Below are 18,484 nucleotides of genomic sequence, written 5' to 3' on the forward strand. Positions count from 1 at the left end.
TAAGAATCACCCGTTAGATGCACTTCATTTCAGTATTTCCTACTGGAGAGGCGCACGTAAGGACCCCTGCTCAAGGATCAAAATTTATAACCCTCATGATCTTTTTGACACAATGATCGGATCTAATCGTATCACAGCTCATTCAAGGCGGTACAAAATCATTCAAGTCAAATTTGGTCGAAAAATGGAAAATTAATTTTTGAGTGTACTTCTAACTAGAAAAAATGACAAATTTCTGGACTTCTCTTAAGCTAGGACTATGTAGGAGAGCTATATAGCAGAGCTACATGTAGCTTAGCTATATAGCTTTGCTACAAGTTCAAAAAGTGACACTGGAGATCTGCTATATAGCCCGGCTATATAGCAGTCTTGAGCCTATTTTCTCAGCTATATAGCAGAAAATGAGCTATCCAAAATTTTTGGTAAACATCAAAGAGAATCTGAGCTATATGTAGCTCTGCTACATGTCAATTTTTGTTTATAGCAGAGCTAGATGTAGCTGCTCTGTCCTTGAAGGAAGGCTGCCGCAGCTGTTTATGTTTACTGCTGTTTGCAGTTGTTTAGTGCCTAGTCTGGGAAATAGAAAAAGAAGATATTGGATAATTTTGTCTATATTCCAGTCAAATTCACTCTCCATCATTGTACAATAATATATAAATCAAAAATAAATGCTCGCAATGCACAGTAACCTACTAGCACTCTGACAACAAATGAGTACAGTATATCTGGTGTAAACCCAGCAGGCACCAAACAGCTGCGGCAGCCTTCCTTCAAGGACAGAGCAGCTACATCTAGCTCTCCTATAATCAAAAATTGACATGTAGCAGAGCTACATATAGCTCTGCTACATAAAACTAGCGTTACATCTACTCATAGCAGAGCTACATCTAGCAGAGCTATATGTAGCTCAATTTGTATGTAGCAGAGCTATATGTAGCTCAATTTGTATGTAGCGTAAACTTGGCTTTATGTATCCAAACAATGTATTTAAACATCCAAACTTCAATATAAATTGCAAGCACTCACCCCCTTTTATATGATGTCTATATTTACTGGATTATGCGAGTACATTAGCGTACGGCAAAGTTACTTCTAGGAACAATTTTCACTGTGAATAGCCAACTCTAGGAGTGTTGTGTTTGAAATGTGATTTTTTTTATGTATTCTTATGCAGTACGGAATAGTTGTAGCTTCTTTAATTCAATCTTTATTGTATCTATATATTTTATTGATTATAAATAGCCTATCTCAAAATAATGTTAAATGAGAGATTGAACTTGATTTTTCATATTTTATTATTATTTATTAATTTTTGGTCGAATAAATTATTATTTTTATATTCATTGTTACTATTTTTGTAACTAGACTAGAAAAATATTTTTGTAACTAAAAAACGTAATGAATTGTTTTGGTTCTGCAGGAAGATGAGAAAAAAGACGGCGATGATGCTGAAAAGTCTGGTGACTTCAAATTCGAATGTCCTCGTTGCAAAACTACCTGCCTGACTGAAAAGGTAGGCATATTTTTACTATTTTTCTTACCGTATTTGTTTATGCATTCTAGTTAAGCGTTATTGAGTGTTTTTTGTAATGGTTGTATATCACGAAAATGTCATCTCTGTTCAATCATGTACTTCATTATGGGTTACTCTATCAAAATTGCAATCTTGGGGTTGGTTTGTATTATGATAACGCTACTTTCGGAGCTGTAGTATATTTCTTATATAATGGTTGTACTTTCTAAGCATCATGCCTTAATGTATCCGACTTTAAAAATGAAGATTTTATTAATGAACAAATTTAAGTATTGAACAAATTGAGAGATGAATGCAATGATATTGTATTGACGGGGGTAGGGGGACTAACTGATCTTTCGCTGAAATTAACTCAAGTCTTCTCAGACTGAAGATTGTCAATTTCAATTTCTGAATATTGGCTTAACTATTCATAAGTAGTCTGCTTTACGATTGTAAGTAGTCTGCTTAAGTAATATTCTCTTGATCATCAGAATATCTTGGAAATACATTCAAGTGAATCTTACTACAAAATACATTACACAGTGAATACATTGCAAACTAATTTACAATTACTTTATTACTTTATAAAGTAAAAAAGTAAAGTAACTTTATTACTTTTTTATTTTCAGGATAAAGTGGTATTATGATGAAGGGTACTTGAAATATTCTATTGTAATTCAATGATGATCACTTCTACATGATGACAAATAAAATAGAACTTGATGCACATTCTCTCATTGTGTTAACATTTTTTTGTGATAGAATTACTTTGTGAGCTTCATAGAATACAGTATTCTTCTGTAGATATATACTACCAAATGTACTCGTATATGAATCATTGAAGTTCCCAATTGATTGTTATGAAGCTATATCAAAAGTTTCGTTTACTTTGCAGGGCTACAACAAGCATTTGAAAGGTGCCAAGCACATGGCTGCCATGCAGAAGCTGACAATAGCACTTCGCTCCAAGCTGAGCATAATGCGCATTGAGCAGCGTCGTGAACAGCGTATCATTGACGAGCAGCGCAGCAGTAGAAATTTGAATACTATTTTCTGCGCAATTTGTAAACTAAATTTCCGCTGCTTGGCTTCAGCACATGCTCGTTCTTTCAGACACCAGGTAATTGAAAAAATTTTCTTATTTTTTTTTTCGAAAAGTGAATAAACCTTGTTTCCACCTGAGAGAGAAGGTCAGATACACATTAGAATCGTGTTGAGGTACCATCAAATGATATGAACTAAACACTCAATACCATTCAAACTTCTATAAATGTATTTGCTTCTAGTTTTTTCTGGTCCTTTTTGACAGACTGGAGAAATATTAGATTGGGTTCACATGCTTCGATTTTGGTTACTCGATCAAAGTAGAGAAAATTCTTTTTTTTAATGTAACATAAAGAATTGATGAAACCGTATTTTCTTATAGTTTTGATAGAATATTCTTTATAATATTCTCAAAATACTCGTAGTTTTACATTTGTAATATTATTGTTGTCACGTGTACCTGTCTTCTGGTTTATCAGTATTGTGTGTGAATTTTATTGTGTTGGAAAATTCTTATATAATTAATTTAAATGAATTCTTATTGAAATATTTCAGAAAATGAAGAAATTCCTGATGCCGATGTGCCGTGTATGTGGCATAACTGCAAAATCACCAATGCAGTATGAGCATCATATCTGTGAAGTGAATCATTTGAAGGTAAGTCACCTTTTTTATTATCGAGATCGAATACATTTTTCAATTGTATTTCTTGTTTCTTGTTCATATTGAAAGTATTCTTGAAAAAATACCTACTCAAACTTGTCATTTTGTTCTTCCTAGGAAATATTGAAATCCTAGGAAATACTGGGCTTTTAAATTATTGTACTTTCTTGAAGAAGAAAATTTGAGCATCATTTCCTTGGCAAATATTCCTAGACAAAATATTTTGATTTATTATTAAAAACAAATGCAATGATAATAGCATAATGAATTTCCACTAAATGTTTGTTTCAATTCACAGAGGGCAGCCAAAAAAGACAAAGAAAGGGAAGTGGACAAAGACAACTACATGGTTGTAGATGCTGTTGGCTCTCAAGACGGTAAGTTTCATTCAAGTTGAACATGGAAGAGGAACAAAATAATTATTTGATAAAGATCTTTATTTCATGAATTTGGCTTTGAGAGCTACGTTGCCTACAAATTTATTCCAACAAAAAGACGTTCTGTAATGAGTAGCTTTGTTAATTTTAATTGAATAGATACATATTCTAATATTAATCTAGACTAGATAGGCCTATATATCATTTCATAAAATATTAATCGATTATTCTTATATCTTTATTTGATAGATTTTGTTAGAAACTATAATCATACTGAATTTTATATTGATATTGATTATGAGAGATCATTGACATTTTATGTGGATTTATCAAAGGAAAACATGTTTAGTTTCTCTTGTTTATTTTCAACTAGTAACATATAAGTACAACATTCCCTCACTTCTGAAGTGCTAATATTACTTTTCCAATAGTTCTTCTTATAAGTAAAATTGTAACTTTGACAAACGTCTGTTAGTTAATAGCGTTGACCCTTCCATAACATATGCTACGGCATTGAATGAGTAAATTATCTAAAATGAATCGGTCATTAAAGGAGTTGAAGAACTTTGTATAATTGGTTTATGGTTTTTATTCTAATCTACCTTGTAATTAACAAATAGTAAAATTTCATTCAGTATTTTCGAATTTGTGTAGAGACAAAAATCCTACTGTAATTTTTGCAGAAGAATCTGACAAAGAAGGAAAAGAGAAGTCAAAAACTGAAAATAAAGATAAAACTGAGGAGGGTCAGAAGGAAGGCGATAAGTCACCAGAGAAAAAGAAGAAGAATCTAGAAGTTGAATATGGTGAGTAGATATTATTTTTGAAATTTCCTTTTTAAAACAGTTGCATGCTTTATAGTGATATTATTCTATTAAGCGAGCAATTTCTGTATGTATGACAGATCTCGAAAGCGGCTCTCACTGATGAATTTATTGTAATATTCAATGATTCATGTTATAAAGTCAGCACCTGATTGATATTGGTTTCTTCATATTCATCGTTTTCTAGATCCGCACCGTTGTCAAATCGTTTGTACGCTATGATAAATATAATGAACTAATAAAATATTCAATTTAGTTATTTATTATAACTTGAAAATGTAGAAATAAAAAATCAAGTAGGCCTACCTCTTTCTGAAATTGTTTATTTACAACATGTTACGGCCATGTTGCAATTATATTACTATTATTATTATGGGATAATGGCCGAAACTTGTAAACTAAATGAACAATTTTAAAAATGGTACTTGGTTTTTACTTTCATTGCCGCATCACCATAGGGTGTGGTACACTCACACAACTTTCCTTGCCCATTGAACTGTAAGCCTCATTCTTAAACGAGAATAATTTAGAGGAATAACATAATGACGATTGGCGGCAACATATTTAAAACTATGATCAGACTACTGTATATGTGTGTATATAATTGTTTTCAGAGATTTTTTTTTTAAAGTCGTCAAAACAGCTGTTCTACAGATGAAATATCTCGACTATTGTTCTTTTTATAAACTGCTCTACCTACCTACTTCATGCACGAGAAGGAGTTCACAAAGTCCATTTCTCAAGGATGGGGTGGACCCCATTAGTTTCCCAGGAAAGAAACTCATGCCAGTTGATAGAGCTGATAAATAACTATATAGGGTATGAATTTGAAATAAATCGGTCAAGTCATTTTTGAGAAAGTCGTGATAAACATGGTTTTTTAGTAATTATCTGCCATTTTTCTCAAGAATATTACGGAGCTTCTGCAATTTTCCCAGAAATGAGACTCGAGTCAGTTGATAGGGCTTATGAATAGTATAAATGTACTTATGAATGGTATAAATTTGAAGAAAATCGTTGAAGCCGTTTTCGAGAAAACCGTGAAAAACATGGTTTTTTAGTAATTATCTGACATTTTTCTCAAGAATATTACGGAGCTCCTGCAATTTTCCCAGAAATGAGACTCATGTCAGTTGATAGGGCTTATAAATATCTATCCATGTTATAAATTTTAAGAAAATCGTTGAAGCCGTTTTCGAGAAAACCGTGAAAAACATGGTTTTTTAGTAATTATCTGCCATTTTTCTCAAGAATATTACGGAGCTCCTGAATTTTCCCAGAAATGAGACTCAAGTCAGTTGATAGGGCTTATAAATAGCTATCCATGGTATAAGTTTTAAGAAAATCGTTGAAGCCGTTTTCGAGAAAACCGTGAAAAACATGGTTTTTTAGTAATTATCTGCCATTTTTCTCAAGAATATTACGGAGCTCCTGAAATTTTCCCAGAAATGAGACTCAAGTCAGTTGATAGGGCTTATAAATAGCTATCCATGGTATAAATTTGAAGAAAATCGTTAGAGCCGTTTTCGAGAAAAACGTGAAAAACATGGTTTTTTAGTAATTATCCGCCATTTTTCCCGCCATCTTGGATTGGATATTGTCGGATCCTCATGGTATAAGGACTTTAAGTTTAACATTTCAAGTCAATCGGTTAATTAAGAATGGAGTTATCGTGTTCACATACACACACACAGACCAACACCCAAAAAACATGACTCTGCGGACCTTGAAACGTATAGAAACTTGAAATGTGGGTACCTTAATTTTTTACTTTCCTTGCCCTACTACCATAGGTAAGGAAAGTATTGCTTTCCAAAAAAAATTAAGGTACCCCAATTTCAAGTTTTCTATACGTTTCAAGGTCCCCTGAGTCCAAAAACATGATTTTTGGGTATTGGTCTGTGTGTGTGTATGTGTGTGTGTGTGTGTATGTCTGTGAACACGATAACTCCATTCCTAATTAACCGATCGACTTGAAATTTTAAACTTAAGGTCCTATACCATGAGGACCCGACAATAAGAAATTCAATAAAATTCAATTCAAGATGGCGGAAAAAATGGCGGATGATTACTAAAAAACCATGTTTTTCACGTTTTTCTCGAAAATGGCTCTAACGATTTTCTTCAAATTCATATCATGGATAGCTATTTATAAGCCCTATCAACTAGCATAAGTCTCATTGCTGGGAAAATTTCAGGAGCTCCGTAATATTCTTGAGAAAAATGGCGGAAAATGACTAAAAAACCATGTTTTTCACGGTTTTCTCGAAAACGGCTCCAACGATTTTCTTCAAATTTATACCATGGATAGCTATTTTTAAGCCCTATCAACTGGCATAAGTTTCATTTCTGGGAAAATTTCAGGAGCTCCGTAATATTCTTGAGAAAAATGGCGGATAATGACTAAAAATCCATGTTTTTCACCGTTTTCTCGAAAACTGCTCTAACGATTTACTTCAAATTCAGACCATGGATAGATATTCATAAGCACTATCAACTGGCATGAGTCTCATTTCTGAGAAAATTCCATGAGCACCGTAATATTCTTGAGAAAAATGGCGGATAATTACTAAAAAACCATGTTTTTCACGATTTTTTCAAAATAACTTGACCGATTTTTTTCAAATTCATACTCTGTATAGTTATTTATCAGCTCTATTAACTGGCATGAGTCTCCTTTCTGGGAAACTAATGGGGGGTCCACCCCATCCTTGAGAAATGGACTTTGTAACCTCCTTCTCGTGCATGAGGTAGGTAGGTAGAGCAGTTCATAAAAAGAACACATAGTCGAGATATTTCATCTGTAGAACAGCTGTTTTGACGACTTTAAAAAAATACGACTAAAAAAATCATTGAATTTCACAATTTTACACAAAGGAAAAAGTACTCTGAAAACAATTATATATACACATATACAAAAGTCTGATCGTAGTTTCGAATATAAGCAAGGAAAGTTGTGTGAGTGTACCACACCAGATTTTTTTGGAAAGCAATACTTTCCTTGCCTATGGTAGTAGGGCAAGGAAAGTAAAAAATCAAGTAGGCCTACCCTTTTCTAAAATTGTTTATTTACAACATGTTACGGCCATGTTACAATTATATTACTATTATTATTATTGGATAATGGCCAAAACATGTAAACTAAATAAACAATTTTAAAAATGGTACTTGGTTTTTACTTTCCTTGACTTATTACCATAGTTAAGGAAAGTATTGCTTCCCAAAAAAAAATTAAGGTACCCTATTTCAAGTTTTCTATACGTTTCAAGGTCCCCTGAGTCCAAAAACATGATTTTTGGGTATTGGTCTGTGTGTGTGTGTGTGTGTATGTCTGTGAACACGATAACTCCATTCCTAATTAACCGATTGACTTGAAATTTTAAACTTAAGGTCCTTATACCATGAGGATCCGACAATAAGAAATTCAATAGAATTCAATTCAAGATGGCGGATAATTACTAAAAAAACCATGTTTTTCACAGTTTTCTCGAAAACGGCTCTAACGATTTTCTTCAAATTTATATCATGGATAGCTATTTATAAGCCCTATCAACTGACATGAGTCTCCTTCCTGAGAAAGTAATGGGGGGTCCACCCCATCCTAGAGAAATGGACTTTGTAACCTCCTTCTCGTGTATGAGGTAGGTAGGTAGAGCAGTTTATAAAAAGAACACATAGTCGAGATATTTCATCTGTAGAACAGCTGTTTTGACGACTTTAGAAAAAATCATCGAATTTCACAATTTACACAAAGGAAAAAGAACTCTGAAAACAATATTATATATATACATATAATACAGTAGTCTGATCGTAGTTTCAAATATGTTACCGCCATTCGTCATTATGTTATTCCCCTAAATTATTCTCGTTTGAGAATGAGTGATCCACAAATTCACATGGACACAAGAGACTCGGGGTCTCAGATCAATTATTGATTATATAATAATGAGGCAAAAAACAACAATACTGGTGAAAGATGTCCGGGTGAAAAGGGGTCCAGAATGCGGGTCTGATCATAGGATGGTTATAGCCAAACTGGAGTTTCCCTGGAATGGCAACAGAAGGGAAAACAGGTAAGATGGTGAATCTAATGTTGAAGAAAGCAAAACTCCGGAAGCAAAACTGAGGAAATATCACCTTGAACTACTCCAGGAGGAGAGTATAAGAGCGCTTTATCAGAGTAGGTTGGATCAAAGGTTGGAGGAATTTTCATTTGCTAGTCCAGAGGACACCTACGACCACATAATGCAGAGTATTCAGCAAGCAGCATTTGAAGCTTTGGGAGAGAAAGATGAGAGGGTCCATAAATATAAAAACAATTTGAATTTATCAGACGGTACAAAACAAGAGATAAGAAGCAAAAAGATTCTGTATGAGAGGTGGCTGAATACAAAAAACCCGGAAGACAGACGGAAGTATATGGATAAGAATAGGGAGGTTACGAGACTGATTGCAGGAGAGGTGAATACACATTGGGAGAATACATGTAGACAAATTGATCAATACCTGGGCGGGACAAGAAGTTCAGAGTCTTGGAAAGTATTAAAGAGTCTGCGAACTAACAGAAGGGAAAAGGTAGTGGTGTCACAGATTAAACCAGGAGAATGGGAGAAATATTATAAAAATTTGCTGACAGAGGATAGAGAGAAATTTATTGGTGATCTGGAGGGATCAGAGGAGCAGGAATAACATAATGACGATTGGCGGCAACATATTTAAAACTATGATCAGACTACTGTATATGTGTGTATATAATTGTTTTCAGAGATTTTTTTTTAAAGTCGTCAAAACAGCTGTTCTACAGATGAAATATCTCGACTATTGTTCTTTTTATAAACTGCTCTACCTACCTACTTCATGCACGAGAAGGAGTTCACAAAGTCCATTTCTCAAGGATGGGGTGGACCCCATTAGTTTCCCAGGAAAGAAACTCATGCCAGTTGATAGAGCTGATAAATAACTATACAGGGTATGAATTTGAAATAAATCGGTCAAGTCATTTTTGAGAAAGTCGTGATAAACATGGTTTTTTAGTAATTATCTGCCATTTTTCTCAAGAATATTACGGAGCTTCTGCAATTTTCCCAGAAATGAGACTCAAGTCAGTTGATAGGGCTTATGAATAGTATAAATGTACTTATGAATGGTATAAATTTGAAGAAAATCGTTGAAGCCGTTTTCGAGAAAACCGTGAAAAACATGGTTTTTTAGTAATTATCTGCCATTTTTCTCAAGAATATTACGGAGCTCCTGCAATTTTCCCAGAAATGAGACTCATGTCAGTTGATAGGGCTTATAAATATCTATCCATGTTATAAATTTTAAGAAAATCGTTGAAGCCGTTTTCGAGAAAACCGTGAAAAACATGGTTTTTAGTAATTATCTGCCATTTTTCTCAAGAATATTACGGAGCTCCTGAAATTTTCCCAGAAATGAGACTCAAGTCAGTTGATAGGGCTTATAAATAGCTATCCATGGTATAAGTTTTAAGAAAATCGTTGAAGCCGTTTTCGAGAAAACCGTGAAAAACATGGTTTTTAGTAATTATCTGCCATTTTTCTCAAGAATATTACGGAGCTCCTGAAATTTTCCCAGAAATGAGACTCAAGTCAGTTGATAGGGCTTATAAATAGCTATCCATGGTATAAATTTGAAGAAAATCGTTAGAGCCGTTTTCGAGAAAAACGTGAAAAACATGGTTTTTTAGTAATTATCCGCCATTTTTCCCGCCATCTTGGATTGGATATTGTCGGATCCTCATGGTATAAGGACTTTAAGTTTAACATTTCAAGTCAATCGGTTAATTAAGAATGGAGTTATCGTGTTCACATACACACACACAGACCAACACCCAAAAAACATGACTCTGCGGACCTTGAAACGTATAGAAACTTGAAATGTGGGTACCTTAATTTTTTACTTTCCTTGCCCTACTACCATAGGTAAGGAAAGTATTGCTTTCCAAAAAAAATTAAGGTACCCCAATTTCAAGTTTTCTATACGTTTCAAGGTCCCCTGAGTCCAAAAACATGATTTTTGGGTATTGGTCTGTGTGTGTGTATGTGTGTGTGTGTGTGTATGTCTGTGAACACGATAACTCCATTCCTAATTAACCGATCGACTTGAAATTTTAAACTTAAGGTCCCTATACCATGAGGACCCGACAATAAGAAATTCAATAAAATTCAATTCAAGATGGCGGAAAAAATGGCGGATGATTACTAAAAAACCATGTTTTTCACGTTTTTCTCGAAAATGGCTCTAACGATTTTCTTCAAATTCATATCATGGATAGCTATTTATAAGCCCTATCAACTAGCATAAGTCTCATTGCTGGGAAAATTTCAGGAGCTCCGTAATATTCTTGAGAAAAATGGCGGAAAATGACTAAAAAACCATGTTTTTCACGGTTTTCTCGAAAACGGCTCCAACGATTTTCTTCAAATTTATACCATGGATAGCTATTTTTAAGCCCTATCAACTGGCATAAGTTTCATTTCTGGGAAAATTTCAGGAGCTCCGTAATATTTTTGAGAAAAATGGCGGATAATGACTAAAAATCCATGTTTTTCACCGTTTTCTCGAAAACTGCTCTAACGATTTACTTCAAATTCATACCATGGATAGATATTCATAAGCACTATCAACTGGCATGAGTCTCATTTCTGAGAAAATTCCATGAGCACCGTAATATTCTTGAGAAAAATGGCGGATAATGACCAAAAACCAGGTTTTTCACGGTTTTCTCGAAAACGGCTCTAACGATTTTCTTCAAATTCAAGCCATGGGTAGCTATTCATAAGTCCTATCAAATAACATGAGTTTCTTCCTTGGAAAATTGCAGGAGCTCCGTAATATTCTTGAGAAAAATGGCGGATAATTACTAAAAAACCATGTTTTTCACGATTTTTTCAAAATAACTTAACCGATTTTTTTCAAATTCATACTCTGTATAGTTATTTATCAGCTCTATTAACTGGCATGAGTCTCCTTTCTGGGAAACTAATGGGGGGTCCACCCCATCCTTGAGAAATGGACTTTGTAACCTCCTTCTCGTGCATGAGGTAGGTAGGTAGAGCAGTTCATAAAAAGAACACATAGTCGAGATATTTCATCTGTAGAACAGCTGTTTTGACGACTTTAAAAAAATACGACTAAAAAAATCATTGAATTTCACAATTTACACAAAGGAAAAAGTACTCTGAAAACAATTATATATACACATATACAAAAGTCTGATCGTAGTTTCGAATATAAGCAAGGAAAGTTGTGTGAGTGTACCACACCAGATTTTTTTGGAAAGCAATACTTTCCTTGCCTATGGTAGTAGGGCAAGGAAAGTAAAAAATCAAGTAGGCCTACCCTTTTCTAAAATTGTTTATTTACAACATGTTACGGCCATGTTGCAATTATATTACTATTATTATTATTGGATAATGGCCAAAACATGTAAACTAAATAAACAATTTTAAAAATGGTACTTGGTTTTTACTTTCCTTGCCCTATTACCATAGTTAAGGAAAGTATTGCTTCCCAAAAAAAAATTAAGGTACCCTATTTCAAGTTTTCTATACGTTTCAAGGTCCCCTGAGTCCAAAAACATAATTTTTGGGTATTGGTCTGTGTGTGTGTGTGTGTGTATGTCTGTGAACACGATAACTCCATTCCTAATTAACCGATTGACTTGAAATTTTAAACTTAAGGTCCTTATACCATGAGGATCCGACAATAAGAAATTCAATAGAATTCAATTCAAGATGGCGGATAATTACTAAAAAACCATGTTTTTCACGGTTTTCTCGAAAACGGCTCTAACGATTTTCTTCAAATTTATATCATGGATAGCTATTTATAAGCCCTATCAACTGACATGAGTCTCCTTCCTGAGAAAGTAATGGGGGGTCCACCCCATCCTAGAGAAATGGACTTTGTAACCTCCTTCTCGTGTATGAGGTAGGTAGGTAGAGCAGTTTATAAAAAGAACACATAGTCGAGATATTTCATCTGTAGAACAGCTGTTTTGACGACTTTAGAAAAAATCATCGAATTTCACAATTTACACAAAGGAAAAAGAACTCTGAAAACAATATTATATATATACATATAATACAGTAGTCTGATCGTAGTTTCAAATATGTTACCGCCATTCGTCATTATGTTATTCCCCTAAATTATTCTCGTTTGAGAATGAGTGATCCACAAATTCACATGGACACAAGAGACTCGGGGTCTCAGATCAATTATTGATTATATAATAATGAGGCAAAAAACAACAATACTGGTGAAAGATGTCCGGGTGAAAAGGGGTCCAGAATGCGGGTCTGATCATAGGATGGTTATAGCCAAACTGGAGTTTCCCTGGAATGGCAACAGAAGGGAAAACAGGTAAGATGGTGAATCTAATGTTGAAGAAAGCAAAACTCCGGAAGCAAAACTGAGGAAATATCACCTTGAACTACTCCAGGAGGAGAGTATAAGAGCGCTTTATCAGAGTAGGTTGGATCAAAGGTTGGAGGAATTTTCATTTGCTAGTCCAGAGGACACCTACGACCACATAATGCAGAGTATTCAGCAAGCAGCATTTGAAGCTTTGGGAGAGAAAGATGAGAGGGTCCATAAATATAAAAACAATTTGAATTTATCAGACGGTACAAAACAAGAGATAAGAAGCAAAAAGATTCTGTATGAGAGGTGGCTGAATACAAAAAACCCGGAAGACAGACGGAAGTATATGGATAAGAATAGGGAGGTTACGAGACTGATTGCAGGAGAGGTGAATACACATTGGGAGAATACATGTAGACAAATTGATCAATACCTGGGCGGGACAAGAAGTTCAGAGTCTTGGAAAGTATTAAAGAGTCTGCGAACTAACAGAAGGGAAAAGGTAGTGGTGTCACAGATTAAACCAGGAGAATGGGAGAAATATTATAAAAATTTGCTGACAGAGGATAGAGAGAAATTTATTGGTGATCTGGAGGGATCAGAGGAGCAGAAATGGGAGGAGATTCCTTTGTTACAGGCAGATGTGAGAAAAGTGATAAAACACTTAAAGAATAATAAATCACCAGGACCTGGAGGAATCAATCCAGAATTGATCAAGTACAGCTCAGAAAAGTTATTCAGAATCCTAACCGTGTTGTTCCACAGAGTGATGAATGGAGAGAGCATGCCAGCCAAATGGAAGGTTTCACACATGACATCAATTTACAAAAAAGGAAGTAGAAATAAATGCGAAAACTATAGGGGTATAGCGGTGCTACCAACAATAGCACGGATCTATGGGAAACTCTTGAAGATTAAGTTGGAGAAAGAGATAGATGGAAAGATTGGTGATGAACAAGCTGATTTTTCAGTCGGTAAATCTTGTATTGACCATATATATACTCTCCAACAAATAATAGAGAGGAAAAGTGCAAAAAACCGTTCAGTACACCTGGCATTTGTGGATCTCCGAAAAGCGTATGATACCGTTCCCAGGAATAAGTTGTGGAAAGCAATGGAAAACCTCAAAATATCATCAAGTATTATAAGGGCCACAAAGGAACTCTACAAACAGAATCGAATTGGACTTAGAATTGGTAAAACCATTACAGTACCATTTGAAACATCTAAAGGCCTACTTCAGGGCTGCAGTACGTCCCCAACTCTTTTCAAAATCTATTTGGAAGACACCTTGAGAGCATGGAAAAGGAAATGTCAGGGAATGGGAATACCTATGAGGGAGGAGCATCTGTTCACCCTTTGCTTTGCAGATGATCAAGTGGTCATAGCCCAGGATGAGGAAGATCTGAGTTACATGATGCGTAGGCTGAAGGAAGAATACAAGGAGGCGGGGCTCGAAATAAACCTAGACAAGACGGAGTACTTGCAAACAAATAGTGAAGTCACGCAGAATCTTAAAGTAGACGATGACGTTGAAATTAAAGGCACAGATAAATTTAAATACTTGGGTTATACTATTACGCAAAACGGGGGTACAGATGAAGAAATAAAGAGAAGGCTAGGGCAAACTAGAAGTTGTATAAGACAACTACATCCCATAATCTGGAGTAAGAGTATCCACAGAAAGATCAAACAGATGATATTCCATACAATAGTCAGAAGCATAATGACATATGGTGCAGAAGTATGGGTGACGAACAAGCGAAGTAGGGGTAAGATTCTGGCTGTGGAAATGGAGTATTGGAGAAGGTGTTGCGGTGTCACCAGGTTGGATAGAGTACGAATGAAGACATTAGGAACAGAATGAAAGTTCAATCGGATATAATGAAGTTCATTGAGGACAATAGACTGGTATGGTATGGGCACGCGAGAAGGGCTAGTGCAAGTAAGTGGATTGGAATTGTGACGGATTGGAGCCCATTGGGTAGACGGAAGCGAGGGAGGCCAAGGCGATCTTGGCGAGACGAGGTGGACGATGCCATGGAGGCTAGAAATCTCACAGAGGGGAGTGGAATGACCGACAAACATGGAAAATCCGACTAAAAGAAGGAAGGCGGTGATTCACCGTAAAATCCTAATATATATATATATATATATATATATAATATATATATATATATATATATATATATATATATATATAGAATGAGGCTTACAGTTCAATGAGCAAGGAAAGTTGTGTGAGTGTACCACACCAGATTTTTTATTTTTTATTTTTGATTTCTATTCAAGAGTAGCCCTAACGAAAAAAGATAACTTGAAAATGTTTTATAATATATCAAGGGAAAAATAGATTTTCTTGATGAATAGAGAATATATTATTTATACAATATTGATCATTTTACATGAATAAACATGGCCGCCGCCGCCATAAAGATTCCAAATATTTGCAATTATTGATGTAAGATCATATATAGCTTACTGGTATAACTTGAATCGCAGCTATGTGGCGGTGGATACGGCAAAGTGGCAACATAGCGTTCCTATCATTTTCACTGACTTGACGTGAATCCTACTATAGACACACTAGCCTATATCCCGTTAGTCATACAAAACTTTTTATGCACCGCGTCTCATCGCTGGGATAACTTTCTGAAGTACCTTCAAAATAGAAGAATCGTTTAAGAAAAAGTTGATTGAAACAGTGATTTTTTGACAAAAAACATTGACTGTTTTTATTTGTTCAATGTATGGTTTTTATATACAATTTTGTTGAGACTTGTGTGTTGCATGTGGAGTGTGCCATACGCTAAATCTATATCCATCTATAATATAATAAAGGAAAGAATCGTCTTACGGCCTATGGTATAAGAAATTCACGAATGACTCATCATCACGTCTGAACTACAGTAACTATATAACCTCAGTATGGCCATTGGAACTTTTTTCCCGCCGCCGCCATGAAGATTCCAAATATTTTAATTGTATAATAGAGCTTTTAGGCGAATATAAGTAAAATTGCTCGCCTTCACTAACTTATTAAAGCATATTTTCGTGATTACTAACTTCGATTAAATCTCTTTCAAGTTTTATTTCCATTCCCAATATAGTTTTGGAACTTGAAATAGTAAATTGTAGATAATAGCGAGTAAAAATGAAAAGTACGTAATGTAACCTGAAAGCTGAATCTCCAAAATATTACCAATAAACTTTTGAAATATGTCATGATATTGTAATATATTTTGTTCCATTGACAGGAAAAGTTCTCATATCTCTATCTGTAGAAATATTATGGTGAAATTCTCATCACAATGGATTACATAGTATTAAATTAGCTTGTTTCATTAGTTAACAGCCAGTAAGTCTGACGAAAATATTGAAAGGACAACATTGAATATAAACTGTGGACTGTGGAAGAGCCAATTGTCCTATCAATAAGATAGGATTATAAAGTTTGTTTAAAACCTTAATGGCGATTTGTACCATGTGATAGAGCTAGCCAATCGAGAGCGTGACAGTCAATGACCATACTATGGTTACATAGTTACTGTAGTCTGAACTACTGAACTGATTAACTAGCAATTTGTCATGAAGATGCTAAATTTACCAAGGATGGTCATAGACCCATTTCAATTGTTAGTAATCAATTGATTCTAATTCAATAATTGAAACAAATTCATTCAATATTTGTGATTCAAAGTTTACGCAACTATAAGGCGGGATGCACACCGAAGAAACGCGTTTCGTGAAAAAAGTTTCAGGAAACGTGAAACGAAAGTTGCTCGCTATCGACTGATAAGATTAAGCAGGGAACGTTTCTTTTGTATGCATGCGCGAGTGAAACGGATTGCATGAAACAAGTTTCATGAAAGAGGGCTTCACGAAATGCGTTACTCCGGTGTGCATCCCGCCTAAAGCCCAACCTAACAGGACTCCAAGTGACTCCGTAGCTTAGTTGGCAGCGAGCGCGGTTCATGAATCAAAGGTTAAGGTTGGAGACCTATCAAACTCATTTTTCTTTTTTGCTGGACATTTTCAAACTCTTAAGGTGCAGATATACGCGCCTCGAACACGCTCCGCACTCGCTCCAATCATGAACGTTACGCGACATGTTACGCAACGGTTCGATAGAGGTTCGAAATATGTTCGAAGGATGATCGCTTCACTCTTTCCTTATTGTTGACTTCGCCAACCGAACCTTACAAATGTGAAACGTTCAATCCAGCTGATCGGGTGACAAAACTAAATAAAATATTCTGACCAGGGGATTGCTGGGTAGCCTAACAATACATTATGTTTTATAATAAATTTATAATAGATATTATGATTATTGCATTTATTTTAATGTTTTATTATAAAAGGTAATGTCTGTCAATGTTTCAAACGTGAAAGGCTTGATTGGGAGTTCGGCTTCTTTCTTCTAAATACTAATATGCCGGTACCTATTATTATAAATGATTTTATAACTTTATATTATATAATTTAATAATTAATTATTAATTTTGATAATTTTATTTGCTAACACAGAGATCGTAACTATTAACAAACATTACAAACAAAAATGTTGACCGCGCATGCGCAACTACAACCTAGGAACTTGCCAAGCTCGAGCTCTGTTACACGCTCTTCTCGCGTTCCACCACTCTTGCTCCACCTGCGATCATCAATCGATCTACTCGAGTGACGTTCGATTGCGGAGCAGAGCGAAAATCTGTACGCACCTTTATAAAGATTATCCACGTAATTTTGAACAAAATAGTAAAAACTATTCAATTTTTTTATGTTTCCTGGATTATTTTACAACACCAAATTTTCCCTGGGGCAAAGCACGGGTTGTAAATAATAATTTTCTATTGAAAACCAGAGAGAGAGAGAGAGAGAGAGAGAGGGTGAGAGGAGTGTGTGAATCATTAAGGAATTGTAGAGCGAATTGAATGCAATTGATTTGTGTGTTGCAGGTTACGAATTCTGCAAGCAGATCAGCGTTATGTTCTGCGACCTGTGCGAGTCGTACCTGCCGCAGGCGTGCTCCGCCATGGAGGAGACCGCACTGGCGGCGCACTGCCGCAGCCGCAGGCACATGGACCGCTTCATCCAGCTCAAGAAGTATCAGCGACGCTCCATGCTCGAAAAGGTATGTGTTAATGTCTAGCTGTTTCGTATGGCCCTATTCATTCATTGATCTGAACTTCGATATTTTGTTTGCCTTCTGTTTTTCCCTCGCAGATCTGAGGCATTCCCTTATTGATGACTATTGAATCGAGCATTGTAAATTCAGTCACGCATTCGAATCAAGCAACACGAAAGCTATATTTTATATTTTCTCATGCTCAAGTTTTAAACCTTCAAGATTTTATTTTTTTTAATTATAATATTAGAATATTTCTGAACTCTGAAACGAATAGTATTAAGGCAATCTCAATTAACTAGGAATCAACTTTCTAATTAAGTTCAACTTCTATCATAGGCCGACTATTAAATATTTTATCTTGCTTTTGTTCGAATTTGTTTCTTATAAAAATTATCTCACTATTGATCAAATTAAAAATAACAAAAAATAACACGTGCTCCGCAAGGGTCTGTTCAAACTGGAAACCTGACGAATTGAAAATTTGACGATCTGAAAACTTGACGAACTGGAAATGGGCCTAAATTCTTTCCTTTATTATATTATA

At 35.1% G+C, this 18,484-nt stretch overlaps 1 protein-coding gene across 2 annotated transcripts in view; it reads left to right on the forward strand.

Moving 5' to 3' along the window:
- LOC111049202 (zinc finger protein on ecdysone puffs) overlaps positions 1–18,484 on the forward strand; it is a 46,065-nt gene that overhangs the window by 25,265 nt on the left and 2,316 nt on the right. For both annotated transcript variants that reach the window (XM_022335220.2, XM_022335222.2), the window contains 6 exons: positions 1,421–1,513; positions 2,412–2,636; positions 3,116–3,217; positions 3,522–3,600; positions 4,284–4,406; positions 17,768–17,943. In XM_022335220.2, the coding sequence (XP_022190912.1) occupies positions 1,421–1,513; positions 2,412–2,636; positions 3,116–3,217; positions 3,522–3,600; positions 4,284–4,406; positions 17,768–17,943 (798 nt within the window). The remainder of the gene's footprint in view (positions 1–1,420; positions 1,514–2,411; positions 2,637–3,115; positions 3,218–3,521; positions 3,601–4,283; positions 4,407–17,767; positions 17,944–18,484) is intronic.

Source organism: Nilaparvata lugens, chromosome 6, assembly GCF_014356525.2.
Source record: "Nilaparvata lugens isolate BPH chromosome 6, ASM1435652v1, whole genome shotgun sequence".
Lineage (NCBI taxonomy): Eukaryota > Metazoa > Arthropoda > Insecta > Hemiptera > Delphacidae > Nilaparvata > Nilaparvata lugens.